This window comes from Pristiophorus japonicus, chromosome 13 (genome assembly GCF_044704955.1).
Source record: "Pristiophorus japonicus isolate sPriJap1 chromosome 13, sPriJap1.hap1, whole genome shotgun sequence".
NCBI classification, from domain to species: Eukaryota; Metazoa; Chordata; class Chondrichthyes; family Pristiophoridae; genus Pristiophorus; species Pristiophorus japonicus.
In genome coordinates this window covers 79,513,681-79,538,966 of record NC_091989.1, presented here as the reverse complement: position 1 = coordinate 79,538,966, position 25,286 = coordinate 79,513,681, and the positions used below count along the sequence as shown (strand labels likewise).

The following is a 25,286-nucleotide window of genomic DNA, read 5'->3' as shown; positions in this document are numbered from 1 at the left end:
ACCGTGGTGCCGGTTGCTACTGGTGTGTATGTTGGGGGTTCAAAAAAGGTAGGGTCCAAGGTGGGTTGTTCAGGATAGTCTGTGAATCTGAGTTGGATTTGGTCCAAGTGTTTCCAGTGAATGAGTCCATTTGAAAGTTTGATCCGAAACACCCTGCTCCCTTCTTTGGCCACGACATTGCCGAGAAGCCACTTGGGACCTTGTCCATAATTTCATACAAATACAGGATCAATCTTGCGTGACACATTTGTGCTATCATGGTATGTACTTTGTTGAAGCCGCCTGCTCTCTATCTGTTCATTTCGATCAGGGTGAACTAACGAGAGCCTTGTCTTAAGTGCTCTTTTCATGAGCAGTTCAGCAGATGGGATGAGTGAGTGGGGTCTCATGCGGTAACTAAGCAGGACTTGGGATAGGCGAGTCTGCAGAGAGCCTTCAGTTACCCTCTTCAAGCCTTGCTTGATGGTTTGCACTGCTCTCTCTGCCTGACCATTAGATACTGGTTTAAACGGGGCAGATGTGACATGTTTGATCCCGTTACGGGTCATGAATTCTTTGCACTCAGCACTGGTAAAACATGGCCCGTTGTCGCTTACCAGGATATCGGGTAAGCCGTGAGTGGCAAACATGGCCCGCAGGCTTTCAGTAGTGGCAGCGGACATGCTAGCCGACATTATCTCACATTCAATTCACTTGGAGTACGCGTCTACAACCACAAGGAACATTTTACCCAAGAACGGGCCTGCATAGTCGACGTGTACCCTAGACCACGGTTTGGAGGGTCAAGACCATAAACTTAGCGGCGCCTCCCTGGGTACATTGCTTAATTGCGAGCATGTATTACATGTGTGAACGCAAGACTCTAAGTCCGCATCGAAACCAGGCCACCACACGTAGGATCTGGCTATCGCTTTCATCATTTTGATGCCTGGGTGGGTACTGTGGAGGTCATTGATGAAGGTGTCTCTGCCCTTCTTGGGGACCACTACTCAGTTGCCCCACAGAAGGCAGCCTGCCTGTATAGACATTTCATCTTTGCGCCACTGGAACGGCTTTATCTCTTCCTGCATTTCCACTGGGACACTGGACCAGCTCCCGTGAAGCACACAGCTTTTGACTAGAGATAATAAGAGGTCCTGGCTTGTCCAGGTTTTGATCTGCTGGGCAGTGACGGGTGATTGCTCATACTTAAATGCTTCCATAATCATGGCTAGATCTGCGGGCTGCGCCATTTCCAACCCCGTGGTGGGCAATGGCAGCCTACTGAGAGCGTCTGAGCAGTTTTCTGAGCCTGGCCTGTGGCGGTTGGCGTAGTTGTATGCAGATAACGTGAGCGCCCATCTCTGGATACGGGCCAATGCGTTGGTATTTGTCCCTTTACTCGTGGAAAACAGGAATATAAGTGGTTTATGGTCAGTTTCCAATTTGAATTTTAGCCCAAACAGGTATTGATGTATTTTGTTTTAATCCATAGACACACTCTAACACTTCTTTTTCAATCATGCTGTAGGCTCTCTCGGCCTTAGACAGACTCCTGGATGCATAAGCAACCGGTTGCAGCTTCCCGAAATCATTAGCTTGTTGCAATACATACCCGATGCCATATGACAACGCATCACATGCTAGTCCCAAACGCTTACATGGATCATACAACACAAGCAATTTGTTTGAGCATAACAATTTTCTCGCTTTTACAAAGGCATTTTCTTGGCTTTTGCCACAAACCCATTCGCCCTCTTTTCATACTAAGACATGTAGTGGTTCTAGCAATGTGCTGAGACCCGGTAAGAAGTTACCAAAGTAGCTCAAGAGACCCAGAAACGACCGCAGCTCCGTCATGTTCTGTGGCCTCAGTGCGTTCTCGATTGCCTCCTTGAGGACTGGGACAATAGGACTGGCCTACTCGCTGAACTCGATCGGTGAAATGATGTACTCTCTTTGCAACTGATCTAGCTCGATCTCTACCCTTTCTCTCATCATGTATGGTACTGCTCTCGCCTCCTTCCTCCTTCCGAGGAACTCCAGTTCAGGCGCCAGGAAAACGCACTTCGAGCGTTTTAACCTGAGCCCCACACGGTTGAGTCGACTAAGAACCTCCTCCAGGTTCTGCAGATGCTCGACTGTGTTCCGACCTGTGACCAAGATGTCGTCCTGGAAAACCACGGTGTGTGAGACTGACTTCAGTAAGCTTTCCATGTTCTCTGGAATATCGCTGCCGGTGATCGGATTCCAAACGGGCATCTGCTTATAAACAAAAAAACCTTTGTGCGTGTTGATGCAAGTGAGGGTCTTCGATGATTCATAGAAACATAGAAAATAGGTGCAGGAGTAGGCCATTCGGCCCTTCGAGCCTGCACCGCCATTCAATGAATTCATGGCTGAACATGCAACTTCAGTACCCCATTCCTACTTTCTCGCCATACCCCTTGATCCCCCTAGTAGTAAGGACTACATCTAACTCCTTTTTTGAATATATTTAGTGACTTGGCCTCAACAACTTTCTGTGGTTATGTAGACTGAAATCAGATCCAGCTTCGTGAACGTCTTTCCTCCTGCCAGTGTTGCAAAGAGGTCGTTGGCTTTTGGTAGTAGGTATTGGTCCTGCAGGGAGAAACGATTGATAGTTACTTTGTAATCGCCACAGATTCTGACGGTGCAATCTCCCTTGAGGACTGGGACGATAGGACTGGCCCACTCCTTGAACTGGTCTAGCTCGATCTCTACCCTTTCTCTCATCATGTACGGTACTGCTCTCGCCTTGTGATGGATGGGTCGCGCCCCGGAATTAGGTGGATCTGCACTTTTGCTCCTTGGAATTTCCTGATGCCTGGCTCGAACAGCGAAGGAAATTTGTTTAAGACTTGGGCACACGAAGTGTCATCAGCAGGCGATAGCGCTCAGACGTCATCCCAGTTCCAGTGTATCTTTCCCAGCCAGCTCCTGCCGAGCAGCGTGGGACCATCGCCTGGTACCACCCAGAGTGGTAGCTTGTGCACCGCTCCATCGTAGGAGACCTTTACGGTAGCACTGCCGATTACAGGAATCAGTTCTTTAGTGTAAGTTCTTAGTTTCATGCGAACTGGAGTTAAGACTGGCCTTGAGGCCTTGTTGCACCACAACCTTTTGAAAGTCTTTTTGCCCATGATGGACTGGCTCGCGCACGTGTCCAGCTCCATTGACACCAGGAGTCTATTTAGTTCCACATTCAGCATTATCGGGGAACAATTTGTATTGAATGTGTGCACCCCATGTACCTCTGCCTCCTCTATCTGAGGCTCTGGTTTGTTGTGATCCTCCGTGGATCTGTCCTCCTCTGCAACATGGTGGTTTGCAGGTTTAACAGGCTTTGCAGATCGCCTGCACACTCGTTGGAGGTGTCCCATTGTTCCACAGCCCTCACAAATGTACTTTTTGAATTGGCACGAATGGAAACGATGATCACTCCCGCAGCGCCAACAAGGTGTTAATGGCCTTGCATTCATCACCTTGATGGTGGACTCTGAGTCATCTGCGGACGTGCAGCTGCAGATGTGTATGACCTGCCCTGTACGTTACGATTCGAAAACAACATCACTTTGTTCACAGTACTTTTAGCAGCACTTGTGTGCTGAGAGATTTGCTTCGTATTGTCACTGGTGGCCTTACTCAAGGTTGGGGTCTCTACAGTCAAAAGTTTGCGAGGTATGGTTTCGTGGCCAATGCCAAGTACGAAAAAGTCTCCGAGTATGTGCTCCAAATGTCCTTCAAATTCGCAATGTGCTGCAAGGCGTCTTAGCTCGGCGACATAACTCGCCATTTCCTGCCCTTCAGACCTTTTGTAGGTGTGGAACCAGTACCTCGCCATCAGAACGCTTTCCTTCAGGTTCAAATGCTCTCGGAGCAGTGTGCACAAATCGTCGTACGATTTCTCCTTGGGTTTCGCTGGAGTGAGCAGATTCTTCATGAGGCCATACGTTGGTGCCCCACAAACGGCGAGGAGGATCGCCCTTCGTTTGGCAGCACTCTCTTCCCCATCTAGCTCGTTGGCCACGAAGTATTGTTCTAGTCGCTGCACAAAAGTTTCCCAATCATCTCCCTCCGCAAATTTCTCCAGGATGCCCACTGTTCTCTGCATCTTTGGGTTCGCTATCTGTATCTCGTCGCCAGTTATTGTGTATGGAGAAAGAGTCAGACTGAATACTGTGAGCTCAAAGTAAAGTGTGACCTTAGTCTTCTATTGCAGGTCTCCAGAGTGCCTCTCCAACCTGTGAAGCCTCCTTAAATACCTGTGCTCCCAAGGGATTATGGAATCCCTTAGGACTCCAGGGGATCAGCCCTGTGGTGGCTGTACAGAGTAAATACAATTCCACATATATAACAAATCCGATTTCACCCTGTTGTGGGTGCAATCTTCAACCTCATCAGTGCCGTTTCAGACAGTATATTTGTAGAGGCTGTGCGAAAATGCTGCGACACACCACGTGAATGATGATGACCGATCCGGAGCAGATCCGACAATGTAACCCGAGATACCTGAGGAGGAAGTGTATAGTGTACATTCGTTCCTGACAAAGAGCCAACCGATAATGACTGAAGTAAAATTGAACGGCGTGCGGTATCTATGGAATTGGACACAGGTGCGAGTCAGTCAATTATGAGCCAGAAGACTTTCGAAAAGCTGTGGGACACCAAGGCCGTGAAACCCAAGCTGAGTCCAGTAAATGCAAAATTGCGTACCTACATCAAAGAGCTCATACCAGTGATTGGCAGTGCCCCAGTCAAGGTGTCGTACGATCGGGCGGTTCATGATCTATCGCTGTGGATCGTTCCAGGCAATGGTCCAATGCTGTTCTGCAGGAATTGGCTTGAAAAAATTAAGTGGAACTGGAACGATATTAAAGCTTTGTCATCGGTGGATGACGCTTCATGTGCTCAAGTGTTGAGCAAATTTCCCTCGCTGTTTGAACCGGGCATCGGCAACTTCACGGGAGCCAAGGTGCAGATCCACCTAGACTCGGATGCAAGACCTGTCCATCACAAAGCCCGGTCGGGCCCGCACATGATGAGGGAGAAGGTCGAAATCAAACTGGACAGATTCCAACGTGAAGGGGTCATTTCACGTCAAATTTAACGAATGGGCTAGTCCCATTTTTCCTGTGCTAAAGAGTGAATGCACTGTCAGGATTTGTGGAGACTGCAAGGTTACGATCAACCGAGTTTCGAAACAGGATCAGTACCCGTTACCAAAGGCTGATGACCTGTTTGCAAAGCTAGCTGGGGGAAAGTCGTTCACCAAATTGGATTTGACGTCGGCATATATGACACAGGAGCTTGTCGAATCGCTGAAAAAACTTATGTGCATTAATACGCATAAAAGTCTGTTCATTTACAACAGGTGTTTTTTCGGAATTCGCTCGGCTGCAGCCATATTTCAGAGAAACATGGAGAGTTTACTGAAGTCCATCCCTAGAATCATGGTGTTCCAAAACGACATTCTGGTCACAGGTCATGACACTGCTGAACATCTGCACAATCTGGAAGAGGTTTTATGTCGTCTGGACAAAGTGGGGCTCAGGCTAAAACGTTCAAAGTGCATCTTTATGGCACTGGAAGTCGAATTCCTGGGAAGGAAGATTGCTGCAGACGGCATCAGGCCGACGGACTCAAAAACAGAGGCCATCAAAAATGCACCAAGACCCCAGAATGTGATGGAGCTGCATTCGTTCCTTGGTCTTCTCAACGTCGGCGGCAGTCGGGAGCAGCGTCGAGGAGGTGCGTGGAGCGGCCTATAAAAGGCACAGCAGGGAGTCCGGGGCCCAGCGTCGGCGGCAGTCGGGAGCAGCGTCGAGGAGGTGCGTGGAGAGGCCTATAAAAGGCACAGCAGGGAGTCCGGGGCCCAGTGTCGGCGGCAGTCGGGAGCAGCGTCGAGGAGATGCGTGGAGCGGCCTATAAAAGGCACAGCAGGGAGTCCGGGGCCCAGCGTCGGCGGCAGTCGGGAGCAGCGTCGAGGAGGTGCTTGGAGAGGCCTATAAAAGGCACAGCAGGGAGTCCGGGGCCCAGTGTCGGCGACAGTCGGGAGCAGCGTCGAGGAGGTGCGTGGAGAGGCCTATAAAAGGCACAGCAGGGAGTCCGGGGCCCAGCGTCGGCGGCAGTCGGGAGCAGCGTCGAGGAGGTGCGTGGAGAGGCCTATAAAAGGCACAGCAGGGAGTCCGGGGCCCAGCGTCGGCGGCAGTCGGGAGCAGCGTCGAGGAGGTGCGTGGAGAGGCCTATAAAAGGTGTGACTTGTGCAGCTACAGGGAGAAGGCAAAAAAGAAGTAGAAACATAGAAACATAGAAACATAGAAAATAGGTGCAGGAGCAGGCCATTCAGCCCTTCTAGCCTGCACCGCCATTCAACGAGTTCATGGCTGAACATGAAACTTCAGTACCCACTTCCTGCTTTCACGCCATACCCCTTGATCCCCCGAGTACTAAGGACTTCATCTAACTCCCTTTTGAATATATTTAGTGAATTGGCCTCAACTACTTCCTGTGGTAGAGAATTCCACAGGTTCACCACTCTCTGGGTGAAGAAGTTTCTCCTTATCTCGGTCCTAAATGGCTTACCCCTTATCCTTAGAAAGAAATCAAAAGGTGACGTCACAGCCAAGAGGGTAAGTGATTGGCTGGTGATTGGTGAGTAGTTTTTCTTTTTTCTCTTCTATATCAGTGAGTAACTTTTAACATTGTTGTTGCCAATTTAAGTGTATATAAGGGTTAAGTCATGGCAGGAGAGCTCGGTCGGGTGTTATGCTCCTCCTGTACCATGTGGGAACTCAGGGACACTTCCGGTGTCCCTGACGATTACGTGTGCGGGAAGTGTATCCGCCTCCAGCTCCTGACAGAGCGCATTGCGGAGTTGGAGCTGAGGGTGGATTCACTCTGGAGCATCCACGATGCTGAGAATGACGTGAGTATCACGTGTAGCGAGTTGGTCGTACCACAGGGAAAGGGTCCACAGCCAGATAGGGAATGGAAGACCAACAGGAAGAACAGTGCAAGGAAGGTAGTGCAGGAGTCCCCTGTGGTCATCCCCCTGCAAAACAGATACACTGCTTTGGGTACTGTTGAGGGGGATGACTCATCAGGGGAGGGCAGCAGCAGCCAAGTTCATGGCACCGTGGCTGGCTCTGCTGCACAGGAGGGCAGGAAAAAGAGTGGGAGAGCAATAGTGATTGGGGATTCAATGGTGAGGGGAATAGATAGGCGTTTCTGTGGCCGCAACCGAGACTCCAGGATGGTATGTTGCCTCCCTGGTGCAAGGGTCAAGGATGTCTCGGAGCGGGTGCAGGACATTCTAAAAAGGGAGGGAGAACAGCCAGTTGTCGTGGTGCACATTGGTACCAACGACATAGGTAAAAAGAGGGATGAGGTCCTACGAAATGAATTTAAGGAGCTAGGAGCTAAATTAAAAAGTAGGACCTCAAAAGTAGTAATCTCGGGATTGCTACCAGTGCCACGTGCTAGTCAGAGTAGGAATCGCAGGATAGCGCAGATGAATACGTGGCTTGAGCAGTGGTGCAACAGGGAGGGATTCAAATTCCTGGGGCATTGGAACCGGTTCTGGGGGAGGTGGGACCAGTACAAACCGGACGGTCTGCACCTGGGCAGGACCGGAACCAATGTCCTAGGGGGAGTGTTTGCTAGTGCTGTTGGGGAGGATTTAAACTGATATGGCAGGGGGATGGGAACCAATGCAGGGAGACAGAGGGAAACAAAAAGGAGGCAAAAGCAAAAGACAGAAAGGAGATGAGGAAAAGTGGAGGGCAGAGAAACCCAAGGCAAAGAACAAAAAGGGCCACTGTACAGCAAAATTCTAAAAGGACAAAGGGTGTTAAAAGAACAAGCCTGAAGGCTTTGTGTCTTAATGCAAGGAGTATCCGCAATAAAGTGGATGAATTAACTGTGCAAATAGATGTTAACAAATATGATGTGATTGGGATTACGGAGACGTGGCTCCAGGATGATCAGGGCTGGGAACTCAACATCCAGGGGTATTCAACATTCAGGAAAGATAGAATAAAAGGAAAAGGAGGTGGGGTAGCATTGCTGGTTAAGGAGCAAATTAAGGCAATAGTTCGGAAGGACATTAGCTTGGATGATGTGGAATCTATATGGGTAGAGCTGCAGAATACCAAAGGACAAAAAACGTTAGTGGGAGTTGTGTACAGACCTCCAAACAGTAGTAGTGATGTTGGGGAGGGCATCAAACATGAAATTAGGGGTGCGTGCAATAAAGGTGCAGCAGTTATAATGGGTGACTTTAATATGCACATAGATTGGGTTAACCAAACTGGAAGCAATACGGTAGAGGAGGATTTCCTGGAGTGCATAAGGGATGGTTTTTTAGACCAATATGTCGAGGAACCAACTAGGGGGGAGGCCATCTTAGACTGGGTGTTGTATAATGAGAGAGGATTAATTAGCAATCTCGTTGTGCGAGGCCCCTTGGGGAAGAGTGACCATAATATGGTGGAATTCTGCATTAGGATGGAGAATGAAACAGTTAATTCAGAGACCATGGTCCAGAACTTAAAGAAGGGTAACTTTGAAGGTATGAGGCGTGAATTGGCTAGGATAGATTGGCGAATGATACTGAAGGGGTTGACTGTGGATGGGCAATGGCAGACATTTAGAGACCGCATGGATGAACTACAACAATTGTACATTCCTGTCTGTCGTAAAAATAAAAAAGGGAAGGTGGCTCAACCGTGGCTATCAAGGGAAATCAGGGATAGCATTAAAGCCAAGGAAGTGGCATACAAATTGGCCAGAAATAGCAGAGAACCCGGGGACTGGGAGAAATTTAGAACTCAGCAGAGGAGGACAAAGGATTTGATTAGGGCAGGGAAAATGGAGTACGAGAAGAAGCTTGCAGGGAACATTAAGACGGATTGCAAAAGTTTCTATAGATATGTAAAGAGAAAAAGGTTAGTAAAGACAAACGTAGGTCCCCTGCAGTCAGAATCAGGGGAAGTCATAACGGGGAACAAAGAAATGGCGGACCAATTGAACAAGTACTTTGGTTCGGTATTCACTGAGGAGGACACAAACAACCTTCCGGATATAAAAGGGGTCGGAGGGTCTAGTAAGGAGGAGGAACTGAGGGAAATCCTTATTAGTCGGGAAATTGTGTTGGGGAAATTGATGGGATTGAAGGCCGATAAATCCCCAGGGCCTGATGGACTGCATCCCAGAGTACTTAAGGAGGTGGCCTTGGAAATAGTGGATGCATTGACAGTCATTTTCCAACATTCCATTGACTCTGGATCAGTTCCTATGGAGTGGAGGGTAGCCAATGTAACCCCACTTTTTAAAAAAGGAGGGAGAGAGAAAACAGGGAATTACAGACCGGTCAGCCTGACATCGGTAGTGGGTAAAATGATGGAATCAATTATTAAGGATGTCATAGCAGTGCATTTGGAAAGAGGTAATATGATAGGTCCAAGTCAGCATGGATTTGTGAAAGGGAAATCATGCTTGACAAATCTTCTGGAATTTTTTGAGGATGTTTCCAGTAGAGTGGACAAGGGAGAACCAGTTGATGTGGTATATTTGGACTTTCAGAAGGCTTTCGACAAGGTCCCACACAAGAGATTAATGTGCAAAGTTAAAGCACATGATATTGGGGGTAGTGTGCTGACATGGATTGAGAACTGGTTGTCAGACAGGAAGCAAAGAGTAGGAGTAAATGGGGACTTTTCAGAATGGCAGGCAGTGACTAGTGGGGTACCACAAGGTTCTGTGCTGGGGCCTCAGCTGTTTACACTGTACATTAATGATTTAGACGAGGGGATTAAATGTAGTATCTCCAAATTTGCGGATGACACTAAGTTGGGTGGTAGTGTGAGCTGCAAGGAGGATTCTATGAGGCTGCAGAGCGACTTGGATAGGTTAGGTGAGTGGGCAAATGCATGGCAGATGAAGTATAATGTGGATAAATGTGAGGTTATCCACTTTGGTGGTAAAAACAGAGAGACAGACTATTATCTGAATGGTGACAGATTAGGAAAAGGGCAGGTGCAAAGAGACCTGGGTGTCATGGTACATCAGTCATTGAAGGTTGGCATGCAGGTACAGCAGGCGGTTAAGAAAGCAAATGGCATGTTGGCCTTCATAGCGAGGGGATTTGAGTACAAGGGCAGGGAGGTGTTGCTACAATTGTACAGGGCCTTGGTGAGGCCACACCTGGAGTATTGTGTACAGTTTTGGTCTCCTAACCTGAGGAAGGACATTCTTGCTATTGAGGGAGTGCAGCGAAGGTTCACCAGACTGATTCCCGGGATGGCGGGACTGACCTATCAAGAAAGACTGGATCAACTGGGCTTGTATTCACTGGAGTTCAGAAGAATGAGAGGGGACCTCATAGAAACGTTTGAAATTCTGACGGGGTTAGACAGGTTAGATGCAGGAAGAATGTTCCCAATGTTGGGGAAGTCCAGAACCAGGGGACACAGTCTAAGGATAAGGGGGAAGCCATTTAGGACCGAGATGAAGAGGAATTTCTTCACCCAGAGAGTGGTGAACCTGTGGAATTCTCTACCACAGAAAGTTGTTGAGGCCAATTCACTAAATATATTCAAAAAGGAGTTAGATGAAGTCCTTACTGCTAGGGGAATCAAGGGGTATGGTGAGAAAGCAGGAATAGGGTACTGAAGTTGCATGTTCAGCCATGAACTCATTGAATGGCGGTGCAGGCTAGAAGGGCCGAATGGCCTACTCCTGCACCTATTTTCTATGTTTCTATGTTTCTACTACTTCGGTAATTTCTTACCTAAATTGAACACATTATTCGAGCTACTGCACATGCTGCTCAGAAAAGACAACAACTGGGTTTGGGGTATATCTCAAGACAGGGCCTTCGAGAAGGCTAGAAATCTGCTTTGTTCCAACAAATTGCTGGTACATTATGACCCGTGCAAGCGTTTAGTATTGGCCTGTGACGCTTCATCACATGGGATTGGCTGCATGCTCCAACAATCCAATGAGTCGGGCAAACTACAACCCGTTGCATACGCATCGAGAAGCATGTCTAAAACGGAAAGAGCCGACGGCATGGTAGAGAAAGAAGCTTTAGCCTGTGTATATGGGGTTAAAAAGATGCACCAGTATCTGTTTGGGCTTCGTTTTGAGCTTGAAACCGATCACAAGCGGCTCATATCTCTGTTTTCAGAGCATAGAGGTATCAATACCAGCGCGTCGCCCTGCATCCAGAGGTGGGCGCTGACATTATCTGCCTATGATTATGTCATTCGCCACAGACCTGGTACTAAGAATTGTGCCGATGCATTGAGCCGTTTACCGTTGCCCACGCCGGAGGTGGAAACGCCACAGCCGACAGACCTACTGTTGGTCATGGATGCCTTTGAGAGTGAAGGGTCGCCTGTCACTGCTCAACAAGTTAGGACCTAGACCAGCCAAAATTCGATCTTATCAGTTGTAAAACGTTGCGTCCTTAGTGGTGATTGGTCGGCCATTCCCAGGGAAGTGTGTGATGAGACCAAACCTTACAACCGTCGCAAAGACAAACTATCTATTCAATCTGATTGTTTGCTTATGGGGTAATCATGTTGTTATGCCCAAGAAAGGCAGAGAGAGATTTGTACAGGATTTACACAGTACCCATCCCAGTATTGTGATGATGAAGGCCATTGCCAGGTCTCACGTTTGGTGGCCTGGCATTGACTCTGATTTGGAGTCATGTGTGCATCAGTGCAACACTTGCATGCAGTTAAGCAATGCACCAGTGGAATCTCCGCTAAGTCTGTGGTCATGGCCATCCAAACCATGGTCGAGGATCCACATTGACAATGCGGGTCCTTTCCTGGGCAAAATGTTTTTGGTGGTGGTGGGTGCATATTCCAAATGGATAGAATGTCATCCAGCACATCTACAGCTACCACTGAGAGCCTTCGTGCCATGTTCGCCCCTCATGGTCTGCCCGACATCGTTGTGAGCGACAACGGATCGTGCTTCATGAGTTTGGAGTTTCAAGAGTTTATGAAACTCAATGGTATCAAGAACCTAAGGTCAGCACCATTCAAACCCATGTCCAATGGTCAAGCGGAGCGGGCCGTCCAAACCATCAAGCAGAGCCTAAAACGTGTAACTCACGGTTCTTTGCAGACTCGCTTGTCACGCATACTGCTTAGTTACAGGACGACACACACATGCTTACCGGGGTCCCCCCTGCTGAACTGTTGATGTAGAGAGCTCTCAAGACCAGGCTCTCGCTTGTCCATCCTGATCTTAACAATCACGTCGAAAACAGACATCAACATCAGCAGTGGTATCATGATCGCACTGCCGTGTCATGTGACATCTCTATTAATGATCCTGTGTTTGTGCTAAATTGTGGTCAAGGCCCCAAGTGGGTCACTGGCATTGTTACGGCCAAGGAGGGTAACAGGGTGCTTATTGTCAGGCTCACTAATGGGCAAACATGCAGGAGGCACATTGATCAGATGAAATTGCGGCACACAGACGAACCGGAACAGCTTGAAGAAGATATCATCAATGACCAACCGATTCATATTCAGCCATCAGAAGACAATGAATCTGGACCTTCAATCCCCAACATGGACACTGCCACTCCCATTAGATCAGCTACCCAGCCTCAAGTCATGAATGACTCGGAGAGCTCACCCAGATCTGGAATTGAACTGAGACGATCATCTAGGGAGCGGAAAGCTCCGAACCATCTCAATTTGTAAACAGGACTGGTACCAAGATCTTGCGGGGGAATGATGTAATGTATGTATGCCTGGGTTTACCTGCTACCGGGGATGTTTAATCCTCACTTTGAGAGCTAATAAAGTAGAGTCAGGTCACACCTGATTGAGTTCACGGTACTAAGGCTATTGAGTTATTGCATATGCAACATTTGGCGACGAGACACAACGCGAACTTTTACACACACACAAAAAAAAATGAGCATCATTGGAATCCTGGAGCGATTCGTGGAGGGAGAAGACTGGGAGGATTTTACAGGGCTCGGGGGGCGAATGGAGAAGTTTATTGCCCCAGTGGAGAAAAATGCCCTTTAGTAGGTACAAATGTCCCTTGGGCATTCATGCAAGGAGAGATTGCTACAATTTTAGCAGGGGACATTAAGGTCAAAAAAGAAAGAGACCCGTAATTTTTTAACTTCAGTACAGATTGTCTTGACCAGTACTTAGTGGCCATCAAGATGGATGAAGACGCTGACGCAGTTAGGCGCAGGGCGGCTTTCCTCACGGTTTGTGGTCCAAAAATCTATGGCTTCATAAAGAATCTGCTCTCACCTGCACATCCAACGGAAAAGACCTATGAGGAATTGTGTGCTCTGATTCGGGACTGTTGTGTCCTTGGATGCTCTAGCAATGACTCCACGAAGCAATGTGTTGCACTTGATCTGTAGTAACCTTGGTCCTTTATTTGTTAACTCCAGAGTGAGGATCACATCTGGTGACCTGCCTTTTATACTAGGCCAGGCACACCTGTACAGGTAACCTACTAGTCTCCCGGAAAATTGCGGCCTCAAAAATGAAATGTAATATTTTAGACTTCGGTTATTGGCTTTCCAGCTCTTTAAAAGCAATAAATCAAAATGTTATTTTATTTTCTGATTTCTTGATTTGTCTGCTGACGAGTGAAAGGTACGCTCTGAAAGTCACTCCCCTGTTGGTATACGCCCAGGACCAGCTTTGTAAAAGGATCATTGAGTACGATGGTCCACCTCCTCCACAGCCTCATTTAGTGCAAGCTGCAATTGACTCAGGAACAGTTGTAAGTATCTACTTCGTCTGTTGTGTGCTCCGGGATAAATTACAGTTGGGGATAAATCACTTACGAGGATGCTTATTTCCCAGGTGCAAGGCAGAGGAAAAAGGGCAGAAGACTGAGATGCCGGAAAGTTGCTCCTTTTTGCGGTGCACCTTGGGCAGGTTCCTCATGGGGTAGAACACATGCCTGGGGCAGGTGCAAGGCTGTAAATTGAATGGTAATGAGGCAGGGATTATGTCATTGCTCCTCCCATCTCATTTTGGTAGGTCTCCACGTGACAGGTGCCCAATGCAGAGATGCCCATAGCAAGTAGTCCTTTGTATTTGTGCCCAACAGTCTTCTTATGTTCCCTCATCCCTCAATCCCTTCTGATTTAGAAGCTGCAGATGGTGTAATCATGCATTTCCTCTCCCCTCACCACAACCTAACCCTTGTTCCTTTTTCATTTCAGATACCCTAGAACTGGAGCCTTCCGAGTCAGTGGAGGAAGAGAAAAAAGACAGTAAAGATGAAGAGACAGTGTCACTTGATCTTACACTCACAGCCACCAGTTCAGATACAGCGTGTATTTTCGAGGCCAGGAGAGAGGAGGGATCTGCATGTGTTGAGGCACTGGGCACAAGTGCCCAGCAACATGGGTGGGGGGAAAGGATAATGCAGGTTCCAGCTCGCCGGAGGGCAAGGGCGCACACTAGTTCTGTTGTAGAGAACTCAGATGAGGACTTCGATGGGCCAGGCTACGGAAGAAGGCTACTGGGTACACATCACCAAATGTTTGGTGCACTGGAAAGCCTGCCAGAAAGCCTGCGTCAATGTCAAGGAGCATGGAGGAGCGCAGCACCAACTTGGCACAGGCCTTTGTGCAGAGCTCGGAGCCCATCCATTCCAACATGGAATGGGTGGTCACCTCCATCAGCTCACCTGTGGAGCCCACCATGATGCAGCATCTGATTGTCACCTCCATTTGTCCACCTGTGGACCATGATGCAGCGTCCGATGGCCGGTCACAGCTTCCATTGCAGCACAAACAGCTTCCATTAAAGGTCTAAAGCCTGCAGTTGAGCTCAGACTGCTGCCTTGCCTTGAGCAGCAGGCTGAGACCACACAACACCTGCATTCTATCATGTCGTCAGTGTGTACTGGCATCATTGTGCTGTCTGCTCTGATGCAGCGTCAAATTGATGCCATGCAAACACTGACTGCTGCCATCGTGTCTGGGGCCCCATCAGTCCAACGGGGAGCTAACAGTGCTGAAGTAGGCCAGCAATCTGCGCTCCACCAGATTGCTCCGGCCGGATGTTGGGGCTCTGACCCGGGGAGTGACAGGCCGTCGGTTGAGATGGAATGTGATATCCTCTCTCAGGAGGACATAATTCGGTCTCCCAACACTGCCGTTCCACCTTTGCACCTGCCGCGGTCTGCACCCCAGCTATCCCACACTGCTGCCGTCAGCAGCCGGGACTTCCAGGCCCAGAGCTGATCCGGGACGTCGTGCTAGACCATCTGTCCTGTCTCCCTCATACACACAGTAGCCCTCAAGCGGCTTTCCTGCAGGCACTGAGGACCCATTGAGGAGGAGCAGTAGGCAAGGGAGGAGGGTGAGGCAAAGGGGTGGGAAATGCCTACGTATGACCCACTGATGAAAGGTGTGTCCATGGGTCCTGTGTAGAAAAGGTGTAAATGTTATTCATCTGTTGTATTATTTGAAGGGGTGAGTGCCCCATTGTGTTTCTTTCAGGTGGGTTGGGGTTTTTGTGGTTGTTTAAGGGATGTGTTTCCAAAAAAATGTAACATTGAACATTTCCTTCAGCTTCTGGTGTATGACTGTTGACTTGTAATGGAGAGGTGGCATGATCGTGCCACAATATGTGCTCATTATTAGCTGCATCCCTCAGTTCACTCCATTTAAGCGAAGCGTTCCCTTATGAGCCACCGTTGAATAGCCCTGCTGCCGCCAACATTGGCACACGGTCTCCTCCGTGGCTGCTGCTGGTCCTCATCGTCTAGCTGGACATTCAGGATGTTGGCAGGCTCCTGGTCCTCTTCCTCCTCCTCTTGGCCCTCCCCCTCCTCCTCGTCCTCCTGAAGTGTGCCTGTGATCCCCACTGGCAAGGCCCAGGCCCTCATGTTGGCCAAGTTGTGCAGCATGCAGCACACCACAATGAATAGTGAGACCTGTTGAGGGGAGTACTGAAGGCTGCCTTCAGGGTGGTCCAGGCATCGGAATTGCCGCTTCAGTACCCCTACTGTCTGCGTATGGCAGCCGTGGCTCTCATTGTAGCGTTCCTCAGGCACTGTGGTGGGGTTGTGGAGGGGAATCATTAGCCAGGCGGCCAGCTTGTCCTCGAGCAGCTAGCCTCAGCCTTCCCGTGATGGCTGAAACAGTCATGGCACAGTGCTCTCCTGGAGGATAAACGCATCATGTGGTGCTTCCAGGATAGCGAGCATTGAGTGCGAGGATGCACTGCGTGTGGTCGCACACCAGCTGTACATTTATCGAATGGTATCCTTTTCTGTTTCTGAATACCTCTGCATTCTGGAATAGTGCTCGCAAGGCCATGTGCATGCAGTCAATTTCTCCTTGCACCCTCGGAAAGCCCGCTACCCTGGCAAACCCACATGCACGCTCATGCTGTTTCTCCCTGCTCATCGGGAAGGTAATGATGTCCATTTGACGGATGTAGAGAGCCTGTGTGTCATCGCGGCTGCAGTGATGTGCTGCGAATTGTGAGATGCTGCATATGTCCCCTGATGCAGCCTGGAAGGAGCCGGGGGCATAGAAGGTTAGTGCCACTGTGAGCTTCAATGCGACGGGCAGCGCAGTCCTGGTGCTGTGTGAGGCAGCAGATCTGCCTGCAGGAGATGGCATATCTCTGTAACAACCTCTTTTCAGAAGCGCAGCCTTTTGACACACTGCTCCTTGGACAGGTCTAGGTATGAGTGTTGCCACCGGTGAAGCCATGGAGGGGTAAGGCCTCCTGCCCCGACGTCTAGGGGCTCTCCCATTTCGGCCGCCGAATTTGTAGCTGCAGACAGACATACCAGTTGAGATTGAGAGAAAGTAGCCAACGGCCCTTCTCTCTTCATGACGCCTTCCTAGAGCATGTAGAATGCGACGTTGGCAAACTAGTAATGCACCCATTAAAGTTTTACAATTTACTTTCTCTCAATCTCAACTGGTATGTCTGTCTGCAGCTACAAATTTGGAGGCTCACCACCGTGCTGTGTGTAAACGTTGCACTGACTGTGACCTCCGAGGGAAGCGCTTCCTCATTCCTTTAAGTAGCCGCCAGTTAATGACTCTGCAAGCCTCTACCCACTGTTTTTCCAGACGTTGTTCTTGGCTAAATGAGATAAGTGTTGCACCAGGAATACGTCATGATCAGACTGATCGTCAGCAGCCAGGCGTTAATGGTTTGCGCCCCCCGGTGAGCTTCTAATGCATTTCCCATCGGGGTGAAAGTTGCGCACCTGTTCGCTAACCTCTTACACTCCCATTAACGCCCCCTCTGGCCGCTAACTGAGGCGTTAGACAATTGAAAATCCAGCCCAAACAATTTCACCAGAAGTCATAAGAAATAATCCAGCAACTAACCTGTCAGTAGTTCTTGATCCCTTTAAGTAGTGCTGGTGGGGGATCATTTATGTCATTTAACCTTGTGATCAGCTGTGCGAGGTTACGACAAGGCATAGGCTAAAACATGGTGATCAAAAATGGCAGCGCTGGCATCAAATCCGCGTTGCACACTGATTCACCTCATGATCTACCTGCTCTAGGTTCGTGCACGTCAGCCCTTTTACTAAGATGCCGTCGGACGTGTGCGCACGCATCTCAGATGCCATTTTCAAGTATTAGGTGGCCGTGTAGTGCCTAAAAACAGGCGCTACAGAGCTTAATTTCTCCCCCACTGTGTCTAACCTAGCAGTTTAACAGTAGTGACCGTTGTAAATGAGATGTGTCCTTCGCTCACTTCTTGGCTAGAAGCAAGAACATTATAATGCAAACTCTGAATATATTGAACTGGCCTGAAAAGACTAGAAAAATGCTTAGTTAAATCAAGAAAGATGGCTAAGATATCAATAAACTGGGCAAGTGGAAATTGAAAGCAAAATACCTTTCTTTAGTCCCACACCATATATCTGAGCAGTCAGGGCAGTCACCATAGCCAACCGACATTTCAACCAAAGACCCATATGCAAACGACCACGGGCTTCCACATTGTAAGGCTCCAGATGCAGATTTTTATAAACGTGGTCTTCAGTTAACTAGGGGAAAACATTTTCCATTACAATTTCATCCTTTACACAGTGAAGAAGCATTTTAAGTTTACTTCAAATCAAAGCAATGCATTTATTGTTCATCAGCCTCAGGTCAGGTCAAGGTCACATTGAATGTTGCTCTGAACTGACCTGGGAAACCATCAAACGAAAACCGCGCATAAATATATAATCTAAATGAGCAAAAGCTTAAAAATATACCAGCCTAAAAAAAAGCTTACAATCTGAAAGGGCTTTGAATATAGGAAGTTATACTGAAAGTGCAGTGGGCACAGGCTAGTCCGAACATAGCAGCAGGCATACTTCAATATTCCATCACTTGCACAGCAAAAGGCTTTGGGACTTTTCACTCAACTGTTGCAGAGAAATTACAGGCTTTAGTGGACAGGTATTGGTATTCTGTTGCTAAACCTGATTGATAAATTGCATTAAAATTGATAGCGGACACTCCCATTCAGTTTACTCGGGCTCTACTCCCCACTTTCAGTTCATGCTGGATTCTCAACTTTCCTCCCCTGGTTCTCCTTAAACACTCCACACCCCTCAATTCACGCTGGCATACTCCTTCCCCCCCCAGCCCCCCGCCCCCACCCCCCCATCTCATGATGCTTTTTCTTCACCGCCCCCCCCCCACACTTCATGCTGCATGTTCCCCCCCGCTCCCCCACTTCATGCTGCATGTTCCACCACCCTCCTCACTTCATGCCGCATGTCTACCCCCCCCCACCATTTCAGCCACGATTTTCCTGACCTCAGCGGGACCGTGCTGGGCGACGTCAGTGGCGGGTCCTAACCCCGCTGCTGGCTCCATCCTGCTGTCTGAAATTAATTTCCCTTGATTAGGATTGTTAAACCTGCCCAGCGCATTTACCGGGTCAATTACAGGAAGCAGGTCTGGTGACATCATTTTATGACGCGTCATCAGCCAGTTTCCTTAGAGGGACCATGTCCAAATTTACTTTGACATTTGTGCTATCAGCGTTCTACAGCATTGAGGTGCTGCAAACACTGACAGTCATTGCAGAAAGGCACAGGGCTGCACCCAGGCTCTCCCATGACTCCCTTCCAATGCTTGTGGAGTCACAGCACACAGGGGGGTCCTCTTCCCTTCCCATGGGTGGAAGAGACCTCCCCAGGACACCAACACAGCCTGGTTGCACATTTCAAAGGAGGGCACAAGTAGGAATGTGGTCAGGGGACCTGGGTGCAGTGTCGCAAATGTTTCAATGATCTCAGTAGATCACAAAATGTTAGTACAAAGCCTCACGCAACCTCATCCTCCTGTGCCTCTCATCACATCCCAACACTCCACCTTCCCTACCCTGTCCCTGCACATCCTTACACCAACTTACCTTGGACCTCCACCCATCCCTCTCGCTATATATTATCACACCCCCAGTCACACTCACCTTCATCCTAGTGCAATCATACCAACTAACACACAGGATAGGCACTTGGGTGTTTATGCAATGGCCATGTAAAGTTTCTGTTAATGTGTTGTCAAAGATTGAAAGCTTTATTTTCAAAACTTTGTGTTCTTGGACAGATTTGGAAGTGGCTTAGTGAGTTGCAGTGAATGGTGAGACATAACGGTACCCCCCACAATGGTGATGAGTGTGAAAGAAACAGCTTGGGCATTTTGTGGGTGTTTTATGGTGTTGGGGTGGTGCCAACATGGTGCATCATGTGGCAGCCAGGGTGTAAAGCGTCAAGTGAAGTAAATCTGGCCATAGTGAGGCCATCCCTGGCCTCCCGGGTGCAGATGCCCTCTGTCCAGTGCAGCATCAGTTGATTGCAGAGAAGGTTGGTGTTGTTGGTGCTGCTGGTTTTGGAGCTGATCGTGGTGGGATTCTGAGGACCAAGGTGAGAGCGTATAAACGGCACCCATACTGATGGACTAGATGGCAGGTCTAGTCGAGATGAGAGAAGCAATTTTCAATGGTGTGATAGTTCTACCAATGAGGTGAGACTGGATGGCAATTTTACTGAAAACACTTACAGCCTGTAGAAAGCTAAATGTGTGCTGGAAATGCAGCAACAGCTTCTGCCTGAGGAAAGTAATCGGCTGTGAGGTGGGAGCTTTTGTAATACATTTCATGCTGTGGGCTGGAGCAATGAGCACTGAACTCCGGCCTCAGGTTAACAGATGTGGTTCGCGAGCTGCCTGAATCCTGTGGTCATCCAGGGAAATTAAAAAGGTAGGCTAAAAAAGGCGCTGAAGGGTCTGACAAGCTGATAATGATTTGAATTACCTCGCCCGCCTTTGCCGTTCGCTGCCGCACCAGTAAATGCACCTGAGGGAAAGGCACGTGGGGGCAGGATTACAGCAGGTTCCGGACCCGCTCCAACTTATTTCAAATTTACCACCCGACGTGCCTCCGATCACGCCTGCACGGACCCCAGAAAATTACAGCCTATATAAATGCAAGTAGTCTTTGGGATAGAAATTCGTTATAGCCAAGAAATGGGCAGTATTTAGATTAAAAAAGGTTAAGCTGCGCCATCTGAAAATCGTGTAGGATTCACGCAAAATTTATGCGAATTCTTCATTAAAATGGTTGTAGTCATGATTCTAGTCTAAAAACTCAAGCTGATTGGCATTACACTACAAAGCTGGACCGATATCGAGTGCAAGTCATAACTGCACAGGTTTTTTCCAGTACTCAAAGGGGAAGTTCAGTGATGCTGCAGCACCTCATTGTCAGGCTTACTGGCACTGCAGCTGCCCCAACAGCAAAGCAAGCAACAGTCAGAAGACATCCGTTGCAAACACGGCAGACTGGAGACATAGGGAGAGAGTCTGCAGGTTCTCCAATGAAGTTCTGGAGGCATTGGTGTTTGCGCTGGAGAGGAGTCGGGCGGTCCTATCCCCGCCAACTGGCAGGAGGTCCTAACCACAAGTCTGCCGCACTATGTGGGGAGAGGTGGCACACCGCATCACGGGCAGCACTGTGCACCCCAGGACCCACATCCAGTGCAGGAAGAAAATTAATGAGCTCACACGGATGGTCAGGGTGAGTGAAGGTTTCAGCAAATGCCACATACCACCATCTGTACCACAAGCTTCACACACTGCTCAATGCAACACACCCCCAGCACTCACCCACCAACAGTCTCTACCTAGCAACACTCACACCCACATCTCACACCTTGCACACAATGACAGCTATTCAACTATGGCAGGCACATCACCCAAACACACTGCACCACACTCACTGTATCACTTCCCTTCATCTTTCAGGCTAAGATCGCTCACAATCATCGAGAGCAGGAAGGCACAGGTGAGGGCCAGGCCGACATTAAAGAGCTGAGGCAGCTGGAGAGTAGAGTGCTTAAGATCACTGGGCGCCAGGTTGTCGGCACTGCGGCCATTGGCAACATTCATCCCTTTGGAGACAACAACGGTATGTTCATTCATAATCCTTCCTCTCACATGCCACCTCCCTCTCAGCCCACAATCTCTTCTCACTTTCAAGCTACTCATGCTTCTGCCTTCCTGCGCCCCTCCCCTTACCATCACTCTTGTGCCTTTCTGCTTTTAGATAATCAGCAAGCGCCTGAGCAGTCTTCCCCCGAGGTCACTGCTGAGAGCAAGGGGGGGAGAACAGGAGGAGGAAGAAGACACTGCATCTCTCATTTGCAGATAACAGCTCAGATACTACTACTACGCATTCTTTCGAGGCTAGTATAGTAGCACAGGGTGAGGCACCGGGCACGAATGAGCTGCAGTCAGCCCAGGGGGAAAGGGTATCTTGGGGGCCAGATCTCCAGATGGGGAGGCCTTCATAAGAAGGGTAATTGGCATGCACACGGAAATGGTAGGTGCAATGGTAAGGCTGCCAGAGAGCCTCTCAGCAATGTCAAGGAGCATGGAAGGGTCCACCTCCAACATTGCACGGGGCTCTGCGCACAGCATGGAGGCCAGGATTTCCAGTCTGCAAATTATGGTACTCTACCAGAGGGACCGTGGCGACCCAGACATGATGCCGTGCATGATGGACGATGTCACAGGCGGAAGCAACCCAACGTCATAGTGCTGCAGAGGAAGCAATCTATACTGCAACAAATTGCTAGGAATGCTGAGGCACTGCCCCAGTGGAGTGGCAGTAGGTCAGTGGAGCAGGAACCTGCTGTCCACTCAGGCTGACTGCATTCCTACTCCCACCACTTCCACTCCTCCATTGTCATTGCCACTGCCTGTCAGCCAGTCAGCCCAGTCAAGTCGCACATGCTGAGATGATGCAGTCTACAGCCGGGCCTTCTAGTCTGATGAGCCGGTCGTGGACAGCCTGTTCGGAAGACCAATTGTCTGCCTGCCTCCTCCCCCCCTCCTGTTCCTCTTCCTCTCCCTCGTCCTCCTGAGGAGGTCCGGTAATCCCTAGTAGCAACGGCTGAGCCCTCATGATGGTCAAGTTGTGGAGCAGGCAACACACCACCATGAAATAGGCCATCCGCTCAGCCGAGTACTGGAGGACTCCTCCCAAGCGATCAAGGCAGTGGAACCATTGCTTCAGGAGGCCAATGGTCTGCTCGATGATGTTCCTGGTGGCAGCATGGCTCTCATTATATGAGTGCTGGGCATAAGTGTTCGCGTTGCGGAGGGGAGTCATGAGCCAGATGGAGAGCAGATTTCCCTTGTCTCCGAGCATGCCACCCTCAAGCTTGACATGGTATTTGGAAGAGTGCTGGCATACCAGTTTGGCACAGAATGGCGGGCATTAACGTTGAGGATTCGCTGTGTGTGGTCGTACACGAACGGCACATTAAGTGAGTGGTAGCCTTTGCGGTTATGGAAGATCTCAGGATTGTTAAGCAGTGCCCGCAAAGCAACGTGGGTGCAATCAATGGCACCCTGCACAGATGTATATACTCTAGGCCGGCTGGGACCATTAGAGGGAGCAGCGTGCGGCGGCATGCCACTTCAGGGAACAGCGCGTGCTGTTGCAGGAGGGCGACGGCTGACTGCAGTGCAGGCAGGTACAGCAGCAGCGGCGAGGTCAGAGCGAAGGAGCGGAAAGAGTCCGTAGAGGGATGTGATCGGGGCCCAGGAGAGGCGAGAGTTCGGGGCCCAGAAGAGCCGAGGGCCCAGGGGCAGCACGGGCCAGCCCACACTGCGATATGTGTGCGCACTAGGTCCGTGCAGCAGAGCTGGTCTCCAGTCGTCCTGGTTAACCCTTGCCACTGGACCAAGACCTGGCTCTGTCAAGCCCGTGTGGTGGATGGTGTGCAACGGCCACCGCACGTTAAAAAAATCCACACACAGGCATCTCCCACCCTTCAACATGCAGTTCGGGATCTGGAATATTAGGTCCTTCATTGAAACTCCTGTGAACTCATCCCTTTTCGGCATGGAAGCAAGTCATCCTCATTTCGAGGGACTGCCTATGATGAAGATGCACCAGGGGAAAGCCTGCTATCCTGGCAAAGCCACATGCAAGCTGGACCTGCTCTCTGGTGATTGGGAAGCCAAAGCCTATAAAGGCCAGCGGGAGTTGAGCAGTTTGAGCAGTCAGTCGAGGAGGCGGGAGCTCGGAGCAGCGCGGGTCCGGGGTCGGCGAGAGGCCTATAAAGGCCAGCGGGAGTTGAGCAGTTCGAGCAGTCAGTCGAGGAGGCGGGAGCTCGGAGCAGCGCGAGTCCGGGGTCGGCGAGAGGCCTATAAAGGCCAGCGGGAGTCAGGCAGTTCGAGCAGTCAGTCGAGGAGGCGGGAGCTCGGAGCAGTGCGAGTCCGGGGTCGGCGAGAGGCCTATAAAGGCCAGCGGGAGTCAGGCAGTTCGAGCAGTCAGTCGAGGAGGCGGGAGCTCGGAGCAGTGCGAGTCCGGGGTCGGCGAGAGGGAGAAGGCAAAAAAGAAGTAGAAAGAAACAGAAAGGTGACGTCACAGCCAAGGGGGTAAGTGATTGGCTGGTGATTGGTGAGTAGTTTTTCTTTTTTCTCTTCTATAACAGTGAGTAAACTTTAGCATTGTTGTGCCAATCTAAGGGTTAAGTCATGGCAGGAGAGCTCGGTCACGTGTTATGCTCCTCCTGTACCATGTGGGAACTCAGGAACATTTCCGGTGTCCCTGACGACTACGTGTGCGGGAAGTGTATCCGCCTCAAGCTCCTGACAGACCACGTTGCGGAATTGGAGCTGAGGGTGGATTCACTCTGGAGCATCCACGATGCTGAGAATGACGTGAATAGCACATTTAGTGAGTTGGTCTTATCGCAGGTGAAGGGTCCACAGCCAGCTAGGGAATGGAAGACCAGCAGGAAGAGCAGTGCAAGGAAGGTAGTTCAGGGGTCCCCTGCGGTCATCCCCCTGCAAAACAGATATACCGTTTTGAGTATTGTTGAGGGGGATGACTCATCAGGGGAGGGCAGCAGCAGCCAAGTTCATGGCACCGTGGCTGGCTCTGCTGCACAGGAGGGCAGAAAAAAGAGTTGGAGAGCGATAGTGATAGGGGATTCGATTGTAAGGGGAATAGATAGGCGTTTCTGCGGCCGCAACCGAGACTCCAGGATGGTATGTTGCCTCCCTGTTGCAAGGGTCAAGGATGTCTCGGAGCGGGTGCAGGACATTCTGAAAAGGGAGGGTGAACAGCCAGTTGTCATGGTGCACATTGGTACCAACGATATAGATAAAAAAAGGGATGAGGTCCTACGAGATGAATTTAAGGAGCTAGGAGCTAAATTAAAACGTAGGACCTCAAAAGTAGTAATCTCAGGATTGCTACCAGTGCCACGTGCTAGTCAGAGTAGGAATCGCAGGATAGCTCAGATGAATACGTGGCTTGAGCAGTGGTGCAGCAGGGAGGGATTCAAATTCCTGGGGCATTGGAACCGGTTCTGGGGAAGGTGGGACCAGTACAAACCGGACGGTCTGCACCTGGGCAGGACCAGAACCAATGTCCTAGGGGGAGTGTTTGCTAGTGCTGTTGGGGAGGAGTTAAACTAATATGGCAGGGGCATGGGAACCAATGCAGGGAGACAGAGGGAAACAAAAAGGAGACAAAAGCAAAAGACAGAAAGGAGATGAGTAAAAGTGGAGGGCAGAGAAACCCAAGGCAAAAAACAAAACGGGCCACTGAATGTAAAGGAGCTGCAGGAGGGGTCAAAACTAAAAATCATGGTTTAAAAACTAGGATTAAAACACTCTACCTAAACGCACGCAGCATTCAAAATAAATTAAATGAGTTGACGGCACAAATCATTACAAATGAGTATGATTTGGTGGCCATTTCAGAAAC

At 49.6% G+C, this 25,286-nt stretch overlaps 1 protein-coding gene across 9 annotated transcripts in view; it reads right to left on the bottom strand.

Annotated features, from left to right (window-relative positions):
* The window catches only part of cfap54 (cilia and flagella associated protein 54), a 724,932-nt gene that overhangs the window by 141,237 nt on the left and 558,409 nt on the right, over nucleotides 1–25,286 (bottom strand). For all 9 annotated transcript variants that reach the window (XM_070897703.1, XM_070897704.1, XM_070897705.1 and 6 more), the window contains one exon: nucleotides 17,898–18,048. In XM_070897703.1, the coding sequence (XP_070753804.1) occupies nucleotides 17,898–18,048 (151 nt within the window). The remainder of the gene's footprint in view (nucleotides 1–17,897; nucleotides 18,049–25,286) is intronic.